This window comes from Cnephaeus nilssonii (genome assembly GCF_951640355.1).
Source record: "Cnephaeus nilssonii genome assembly, chromosome: 19".
NCBI classification, from domain to species: domain Eukaryota; kingdom Metazoa; phylum Chordata; class Mammalia; order Chiroptera; family Vespertilionidae; genus Cnephaeus; species Cnephaeus nilssonii.
In genome coordinates this window covers 4049434-4059512 of record NC_137090.1, presented here as the reverse complement: position 1 = coordinate 4059512, position 10079 = coordinate 4049434, and the positions used below count along the sequence as shown (strand labels likewise).

General features: G+C 53.5%; 1 protein-coding gene across 1 annotated transcript; it reads right to left on the bottom strand.

Moving 5' to 3' along the window:
• LOC307115409 (protein CD300H-like) lies at nt 1-9768 on the bottom strand (the record flags this gene model as incomplete). The annotated part of the gene is made up of 4 exons (XM_079798630.1): nt 1-133; nt 1669-1723; nt 3644-4000; nt 9690-9768. The coding sequence occupies 4 exons, from the start codon at nt 9766-9768 to the stop codon at nt 1-3; spliced, it is 624 nt and encodes a 207-aa protein (XP_079654756.1).
• Between the last annotated feature and the right edge of the window lie 311 nt (nt 9769-10079).

Here is a 10079-nt window from a genome sequence, read left to right as displayed (position 1 = left end):
TTAGCCAAACTGTGTTTCCTCACAAGTTGCCCGCTGAGGCCTGTTCACCCAGAGGACAGCACTGAGCATGCTCAGAAACAGGGGTATCTTCAGGAATATGAGGAGCAGGAAGTGGACACTGCTGAACAGGGACCTGTGAGAGGGACAGTGGCCAGCAGTCAGTGGGAGGCCCAGGCTCCGCCTCTCCCCCACCTTCCTTTGAGCTCAGGTCCTGTGGCCTCAAAACTCAGTATCAGTGTCAGACCTGGGTGGTGCCAGGGCCAGACAGCTCGTGCTGAGGACCACAGAAACCTGTCCTTCATTTAATTCAGGAATGAACTTGGAGGTCAGGACACAGCAGGTGCGCGAGGACGTGGTATGAGAAGAGGAGGGAAGACAGATACGGGATTCTGGCCAGACCCTCGTGCCCAGAAAGCCCTCAGCCATCAACACTCACAGGACCCCAGCTATTGCTGGGACCAACTTTAAGAATGAATGTCCCCTTATCACCACTCCACACGCAAATGCAAGTCCTGGCTCACCCTTGAATCCAATCATGGGAGCAGATAGTCTGCTTAAACCACCCAACGACCTCTCCCCCAAGGAGTGACTTTGCCCATCCCCTCACCTCCTGGGTCCCAGTACACTGCCCATTCCAGCTCCTCACAAATGTAGCAACCCCTGTTGGTACCCTCTGTGTGCCCACTTGAGCTTCTGGTAGCTGTGGGCAGTTTTGGACCCGCCAATGTCTTCTCACCTCAAGCCGCTGCCCCTTCTTGCCTGAGGATTCTCTGTGGCCATAGGAGTGGGCATGGCTTGCTGGGTAGAGCAGGCCATAAATCCCCAGGATTCAGGCCCCAGGAGTGACCCTCTGCCTGGACCAGTCCTACTCCAGATGCTTTCTTGGTTGACTCTCCCACTTCCTTCAGGTCTCGGCTCAGATGTCACTAGTTGATCATCACTCTGTATACAACTAGCAAACCGGCCATCTGGCCCCGCCAGGGGGACAGACGTGTGTGGATCCCCACCCCGGCTTCCTCACTGCTCCGTGGGCCGGCTCTGAGGAATGTCCTGCACAGCCTCTCTGAGGGAGCCCAGGGGAGTGAGCCCGGTTGCTCCAATGGAATCTCTCTCATCAATGGGCACCTCATTTGTCTTTCCCTCCTTCCCGCTCCCTCACTAGACCTCCTGGGATCACCTCTCTGTAAACTCACTACACCTACATTCTTGTCTCGGGATCCGATTGTGAGGAAACCCAATCTAACTCTCTTTGTTATTTGTTTTCATTGAGCATCTCATCATGCCCGATCATCTTCCCCACATACATCCCATCACCCTGTCCTTTAATACCTACCTGCTTAATTTTTCTCCAGAGTAATGATCATTAGTAACATTTGCTCTATGTGTCTATCTATCTATCTATCTATCTATCTATCTATCTATCTATCTATCTATCTCATCCATTTGGTCATTGTTTAAATCTGCCCATTTGAAAAAAACTTCCTTGAGAGCACGGCCTTGCCTGTTCACTGCCATATCCCCAGCATTTGCATCAGTTCCTGGCACATAAGACGTAAATGAAATATTTGCTGAGTGAGTGGCCTATTGAGGAGACCTGTGTCTGGGAAGCCCTACCCTCGGGAAGATGCCGTGCAGATGGTAGCAGACACAGGGACACACGCGCCTTACCCTGGGTCTCGGCTGGGAGGTCCAGGCGTCCTTGCAGAGCTCTTGCTGCTGGAGGCTGTGGGGGAGGTGGAGGGTGAGGGACAGGGCCCAGGGCCCCGCCCAGGACTCTCCCCACCTAGGTACCTCTCCCCTGCACCGTCCTAACTTCACAAAGCAGAGGGAACTCAGGGAAGGGGCTGAACAGATGTTCTCAGACCATCCTCTCACCATAGTCAGACCCAGGCCTGAGCAGCGTAGAGGAGTATCCCTCTCCAACCCCATCCCAACGTGCTCTTAGCCAGGTGAACACTATAAACAGGACGAGAGATGCATCGCCTTCTGCCATTAAGCAGTTAGGCGTTCCTTGTCTCCCTGAAAACAGGAGTGCTTGAAGGTCAGGTCAAGAGTTAGACCTCAGGTTCCACATACCCCCAGCCAGTGCACCCACTTATCAACCCCCCACCCCTTGGCAGAAGACTATAGAGGTTGATTCAGGGAAGATTGAAAGTGGGGATACCTCACACAGCTGATGGCTGGAAAATGCTACCAGCCCCAAAGACATGGAATCTGTACTCTGGAAAGTGGGACCCCCCCAGCCCCCTCAGCCAACCCAGCTCCTCAGACATTGGCAGCCTCGCCTGTACTCCCTCAGGCGGGAGACTGGAGGTTCTCACTGGCTCCGTGGACCAACTCGGAGGAAGAACCTCCAGATTCAGACACTTAGGGACCCGGAGGAAAAGAGCTGAATCTCTGCGCAGTCACCTAAAGCTGAGGCTCCTCCTCCAGCCCCCACAAATGGACAAAACCTTCAGAGGAAAGCCTCCAACATGAAAGAGAGAAACCAACACAATGCGGAAAAAGTGTCAGAAGAAGCTGAGACAATGCAGGAAGCAGAAGAAAAAGAACACACCCTTACATTGATAAGGGAAGATGCCACTCTCAGGAAAGAAGAAAAAGAAGGAAAGAGAGAGAGAGAGAGAGAGAGAGAGAGAGAGAGAGAGAGAGAGAGAGAGAGAGAGAGAGAGAGGTGAAATGACTTATTAAAAGATCAAGAAACAATTTGAACAGAAACATATGTTAGAGGTGCCCCATCTCTCTTCTGCCCCGTCAGGCCCAGGGGTTTACTGGGCTCTCTCCTGCCTGGTCAAGTGAGTCGGAGGAAGAAGATGCAGAAACTGGGGGAGGGTGCCAGACAGACGAAGACCAGACAGAGGGTTGAGGGCTCCCTCCTTCCTCACAGCCACCAACGAACCAAGTTGACCTGGAGCCCAGAGGCCAGGGCCTCCAGAAAATGGGCTTTCCCTGGGGCCAGCACACATACCAGAGGCTGAAGAAAGGCCCAGAAGCTGGGTGCTAGAGAGGCCAGGGTGAGAGTTGGGGCTGGCCTTGGATTTCTGGAGCAGGGGTCCTCAGTCAGAGGAATGAGGTTGGCAGTCTGGGCCATCCCTGATCTTAGACCATCTCAAGGTTCCTGTCCGGACCCTGGGCGAGGCCCTGGGCCCTGGGGTTGTAGAGAGCTCTTAATCCTGAGAGCTCAAGCCAACGGACAGTGTGAAGGGGGTCCCTTTGGAGTGACCTCCACCCTATACACACACTCCACCCTGTGAAGTCAGGAAGGCAGGATGAGGCCTTCAGTCCTGATGGATCCGACGACACAGGGCCCTCTCACCTCAACCCACAGACATTGTCAGGACCTGGGGTGGTGGCAGGAAACTTGGATGTGACGCACCCACGCTCACACTCTCACACGCCTGACACACACACTGGTACTCCGACTGACCCACTTTTTACACATTTTCCTCACGCACACCCTCACGCTTTCACACAGTCACACACACTCACACACAGTCACATGCACACAACGCACTTGGTCCTGAATCTCTGGTGCACAAACACCAGGCCCCATTCCCTCTCCTGAGTTGAAGTTTCCTGGGATGCTCTGCAGAGATTCGCTCAGACCCCTTCGTCGCTGGTACCAGAGGAAGGAGGGCCTCACCTGGGGAAACAAACACTTGAACCTGGAAAAAGGGTTCAGGCAAGAAGCCAGGAAGCCCCTCTTCCATCAGTAGCGTGGAAATCCCACACCTGTATTTTCCTGCATCGTTTGCAGAGAGGTTCTTCAAGGTCACTGTGAAGGTGAGGTTGCCAGGATGGTCCAGGATGGACACTCGGCCTCTCCTCACCTCTCTCCTGGAGGCGCTGAGCGTCACAGTCTCGGAGAACAGTGGCAAGCACGGCTGTCTGCACCAGTACTTGTTAAAGGCCTCATACTCCTTCTTGTACCGACACGGCACGCTCAGGGATCCACCCACGGTGCCCGTCACATTATTGGGGCCGCTCAGAGACAAAGAGCCTGGAAAACACAATCCATCTTGTCTTCCCCTGGAAGAGCCTGGGCCAGAGGGGCCCTGGGCGTCAGGTCTTTTGGAAGTCACCCCGCGGCCTGAAGGAGGGGGCAGGCACCAGCAAGGTATAGGCAGACACAGGAGGAGATCTCAGGAGACACCTGCTGTGGGATTCTGAGACTCAAGAAGCCATGACCAGCCTGTGTGAGTTCAACCAACTCACAACGTGATGGGGAGAGGAAGACTTTGGTGGTCCTAGACAGGTTCTGGGTCCCATCCATTACTTAGAATTGAATAAAGCTACTAAGCATGATCTGAATAAAGGGATGGATGGATGGATGGATGGATGGACGGATGGACAGATGAACTAGAAAACAGAAAATAAGAATGGGAACCAGGAAAAATTAGATAAAGCCCAGTGTTGGGAACTAAGAGGAAGCCTTCAGCTTCTGGCTGCGTCCCTGTTCCCCGGGCTCACTGTGGACCCCGAGTTCATAATCCCTGCTTGTACAGGTAGGACCTCCTGCTCATAGGTCTGAGTCACACAGGAGATGAGCGCTGGCCAGGGTATAAGGAGGCCATATAAGAAGGGGCTCTTCTTGACCACGATTCAAGGACATTAAGACTTTGACTCCCCTCCTGGGACAGACGCCTGCAGCAACACTTGCCATCACTGAATATCTTTAGGGACTCTGCTCCACATGGATGACCCACCGGTGGTTCCTTCCCTCCCCTACTCCTCAGCAGCCCCCGCCAGCCTTGCCGTGCCCTGGGCCTTAGCTTCAGGTCCTTTGCCACCTCTAAGACTTCGGCATTGCCCTTCCTTCTCCGGTCTCTCTGAAAGCCCCAGTTCCGAGTGATGAGGACCCAGGCCCCACCAATCTCTGCTTCCTGCCTGGAGAGTCACACGAGCTCTAGACACCTGAGAGGTCCTCTCACTGCAAGGAACACTGCTGTTCGCTCTGCCCTTGACAGGTAACACACAATCAGCCCAAAAGTCCTCGCTCTCCGTCCCCCTCCCTCTCCTCTCTGGCATCTTCCTGACCTTAACAATGACGGTACTAATGATTCAAATGGCTAGACTTGCCCTGACCGGTTTGGCTCAGTGGATAGAGCATCGGCCTGCGGACTGAAAGGTCCCAGGTTCGATTCCTGTCAAGGGCATGTACCTGGGTTGCGGGCACATCCCCAGTAGGAGGGGTGCAGGAGGCAGCTGATCGATGTTTCTCTCTCATCGATGTTTCTAACTCTCTATCCCTCTCCCTTCCTCTCTGTTAAAAAATCAATAAAATATTAAAAAAATAAATAAATAAAATAAAATGGCTAGACTTCCTTGGGGCTCCGTCTGTGCTCACAGTGTGGAGAGCATTTCCCACTTAATCCTCATCCTATCTCAGGGAGGAACTGGGGTGCACTGGGGTCTTTATAATCACACCTCATCCCTTTGGCTTGTGTTTTTGTTGCATTCCCTGCCCATCACCACCCTTTGCTCACCCTGACCTGCCAGAGCAGATTTCCCGAGTCCGGGCCCAGCCCCGCTCACCTGGGACACAGAGAAGCAGCAGAGCCCGTGGCAGCCACATGGCCCCATCCCTCGGGCTGACCTCGGGCTGGGAAGGCTCCTCGCCCAGGGTCTGCTCCCCCGTCCCCTCCTCTGCTTCTCTCCGCCCGTCTCTGCTTGTTTCTGTTCTCAGAGCAGGTCAGACAATGTAGCAGCGGAGGGAGCGGGGGCGTCGCATGGACGGAGAAACTCGGGGCTGAATCTGAACCTGCAGTTCCCGTTTCTCTCCCCGAACAGGAGAGCACCCCTCCCATCACTCAGCCCCAGCCCGCAGGCCCGCCCCAGCAGCCGGGTCCATGTCCATCCCCATTTCCCAAGCAAGCCCTGCCCTGCCCGGAGGGCTGGCTCATTTCCTGTGGCCCAGACGAGCAGTCTCGTGCGGTACAGGCGTGACTGGGCCTCGTCTGGACAAGGCCAGCTACGTACAGGGCCCCATGCAAATGGGCACGCCCTTGTTCCAGAATATTACGAATTTCGAAGGGCGGCTACAAGAGTTACACCGAGCGCGAGGTCCCTCTACGTGCAGGGCCCGGGGTGCATGGCGCTGTGCCCCCAGAAAGCCGGCCCTGCCTCTGGGCGGGTCAGATGGTGAGGCGGGGTCCACGTGGGGGCTTTGCTCTTCTGAGCCCCCAGCTCTTGTCTGCCCTCCTCAGACCCAGAAGCCTTGAGTGGTTTCGTCTTGGTCACATGCTCCTGACTGGTCCCCATTGCTCTGGCTTCAAGGAGAACTTGAGAAACCATCCTCAGGCCTCCCCTTGAACCCGTGTGGTTGAATGGGAGGCGAAGCGTCTCCTGGGTAGAGATGTTTCCGTAAATGGGAGGGTAGCCCCGGTGTACCTGGCCAGGAAGACACCCAATTCCGTGAGGCAGCCACGGGGACGTGTAAAGGCAGACGCAGGTGGGCAATGCTCTGTCCAAGAGCTTAGGTTCATGTACGGAGAGCACTCTGCAATTCGGGGATTCCATTGTCAAACAGCTTCTCTTAATGGGGCGTCGCAGTAAAAATAAAAATCCTTGCTCGTTCATATTTTTTTTTTCTGCTGAGGAAGCTTCATATTTTCCGTGGTTTTGTGTGTGCTGAGTGTGTGCACGCGCACCCGCCCCTCCCGTGTGGGGTGGCTTCCCGCACGTGTTGAGCAATCTCACTCTGCTGCAGAGCCAGGGGGAAGGCCGTGTGCTGGAAGCAGAGGCTTCTCAGGCCACTGGCTTCTGTCTACTTATGTGGACTGCACCCCGCCCCCCCCCGCCCCAATGTAAACCTTAGGGCTTCAGAACATGAAAAGATGCAAAAATTCACATCCATATTTTGTGTTGTTGTTTTTTCATTGACTGTGAGAGAGAAAGGGGGAGAGAGAAACATCGATCGGCTGCCTCCGTATGTGCCCCAACCGGGGAGCAAACCTGCATCCCGGGCACGTACCCTGACCGGGAATCGAACCAGCAACCTTTTGGTGCACGGGGTGACACCCAGCCAACTGCAAGGGCCCAGGCCATATTCTGTCATTTTTTTCACCACTTTTTGTAACATCTTATGTAAGCTTACTCTCTTTTCAGCGTGACCTTAAAAGAAAAGGATGCCCCAAAAGTGATTTGTGAGGTGCCGCTGAAAGTTTTCAGCTGTGACCCTCCGTGAGTCACGTGATTGCTCTCAATTCAGGATTCAGACTCACTCCCTCCTTCCCAGCTCACCCGGTCTGGGTGCAGTTGGCGGTAGTTTACTCTGTGTGTCTGTGTGTCTTTTGAAGAAATTCTATTTGTGTGTGTGTGTGTGTGTGTGTGTGTGTGTGTGTGTGGTCTTTCCCCTCCTCAGGGTGTTGTCTGCAGCTTGCCTATTTTAACTTACTGTATTTTCAAAATCACCCCATATCAATACCTATAGACTTTTAAAAATATATATATTTTTATTGATTTCAGAGAGGAAGGGAAAGGGAGAGAGAGAGAGAGAAACATCAATGATGAGAATCATTGATCAGCTGCCTCCTGCACGTCCCCTACTGGGGATCAAACCCACAATTCAGCATGTGCCCTTGACTGGAATTAAACCCAGGACCCTTCAGTCCGCAGGCCCATGCTCTATCCACTGAGCAACACCAGCTGGGGCTGCCTGTAGACCTTTGCTTTCAATGGCTGCATAGTATTGCATGCTGTCTGCATATTGCAATTTGTTTCATTCTTTCCCTCTTGATGGGCACTTGAGTTGTTTTCAGCTCTTTGTAACTACATGCAATTCCTTAATCAATGTCTTTGTACGTGTGGCTTGATACTCATTCATGAATATGCCTGTGGGATAAATTCCTGTATGTGAAACAGCTGGGTTACAGGTCTGTGCATTGTCTGTGCATCGAACCAGCAACCTTTCGGTGCACGGGGCGATGTCCAACCCACGGAGCCACACCTGCCAGGGCCCAACAGTGACGTTTAAGTACACACGATATAAAAATGTTTGGAGAGGCGGACACAGGGACAGGAGACAGAGGAAGGACATTCCACAAATGCTCCCTAAGGAGGAGAAAAAGAAGCCACAAGTAAAAATGATCGAATTGAATTTAAAATGATCCTGAAATAAAGAAACCCTTCCATCTGCAACTGAAAATCCACACAGTGTCCCAGTGGAGGGGGGAGGGGTTTCCTAATGACCCACACCTAGAACCTTCTGAAGTTACAGAGCTTCCAGGACAAAGAGAGAATCGCATGGGCTCCGATCAGAGAAGACCCGGCTCAGAGGGAGTAAGTTGCGAATATGAAGGGAAGAGGCTGGTCTCCGATGTCACCACAGCACGACATCCCAGGGGATGTGAGGGAAAATCTACACGTTCCCAGAAAAGACAGGGTCCTCTGGGAATTCTCTACCCAGGATCGTTGCTTTTGGCAACCAACACTCTCACACGCACAAGAACTTATGAAATACAGCTCCCGCGAGCCCTTGGAAAATAGAAAAACAACATCGTGATGAAATTGTGCCTACCGAGAAATAAAGCAAATAATGAGAAAAAAAAAAAGAAGAAGCTACGGTAAACAGGGAATATATTTAAAAACAGGAAAAAAGACGAAACTACCATGGGCAATATTTACAGAAGGGAATATAAATACCATCCATGCAAAAAGCACGACACCGGCAAAATCAGTTCTGGGAAGGGGAGGGTGGGAAAAGGGTAAGATGCCAAAGTCCTCACCTTGTACAGCACAGTCCATCAGGAGCTTGAATTGCTGTTAAAAACAAGATGCTCATGCCCTAGCCAGTTTGGCTCAGTGGATAGAGCATCGGCCTGTGGACCAAACGGTCCCAGGTTCGATTCCTGTCAAAGGGCACGTACCTTGATCGCAGGCTCCTCCCCAGCCTGGGCCCTGGTCGGGACTCGTGTAGGAGGCAACCAGTCGATGTGCTTCTCTCACATTGATGTTTCTGTCTGTCTTTCCCTCTCTCACTCTCTCTAAAACTCAATAGAAAAATATCCTTGAGTGAGGATTAAAAAAAAAAAAAAAGATGCTCATGGCGGGTCTCAGGGTCCAAGCACAGTGGTGCAGAGGGCAACCTGGTGAGAGCAAGCTGGCCCCAGCGGGATGAGCAGGGTCCCTTGCGGACGAGACCTCCCCTGGCCCTGTCCTACACCGTCCCTCCTGGCCTGGGCTCATGCTGTTTCTTCTGCCCTTTGCGCTAGTGGCCTAACCCTTTCAATCTTGAAGCTGCCAGAAGTTCAAGTCCAGGGAGGAGCCAGAGAGGAAGAATCTTTTTGTCTTTCCGAAGCAGCAGCATCCTGGTGTCCTCGTACCTCCTCCACAACTGACTGCCAGGAAGGCTCAGATCCTGATGGGAGCGATCAGGGTCCGGCTCTTGAAAGGATGAGGAGCCGCTCCAGGCTCCTCCCTCCCCAGCTGCCCTAGCTCCCAGCCACTAGGCTGGTCCAGGCTCCACAGTCAGACCGATGGGTTCCGTCACAGTCCCCAAAATACGTGGGCATCTCCCTGTGATGCCAGAATGAGCCTGGCAGCCACACTGGATGCTCTCAAAAGAAGTGAGAACGTTTACATATCCTACCAGGAAGGGTGATGGGGACAATGAGAGGCTGTGATGCCAAGTTCAGCGTCAGACGTGCAGGAGGCAAGGGCTGGAGCTGGCACCAGAGCTTCCTTCCCACACGTGACAAACACGCAGCAGGGCAAGGACTCCAGACGCTTCTGTTCCCCGTGCATCAGGTCTTCACTCACGGCTGGCATGTCGTCAGTGCACGGTTCAGTTGCTCTATTCACGAGTCAAGAATTGTGAAACCCGGGATTGGCGGGAGCCCTAAACCTCAGGGGACAGGGGACGCAGAAATCAGTCCAGGGCCCTGGAAGGTGGCTCACGGGCTTGAGGTCGGAAATGGCCCGCAAGGACTTGGGCCCCCGGCGAAAGGCCTCTTCCTGCACTTCTGTTTGTATTTCCTGCTCTGTGGGGGCCTCAGGACAAGGGGAGACCAGGGGTTGTGCACAGAGGGGGGCCGCAGAGGCCCAGGCCTCACTGCTGTGGGTTCCCAGGGATTAGGGCC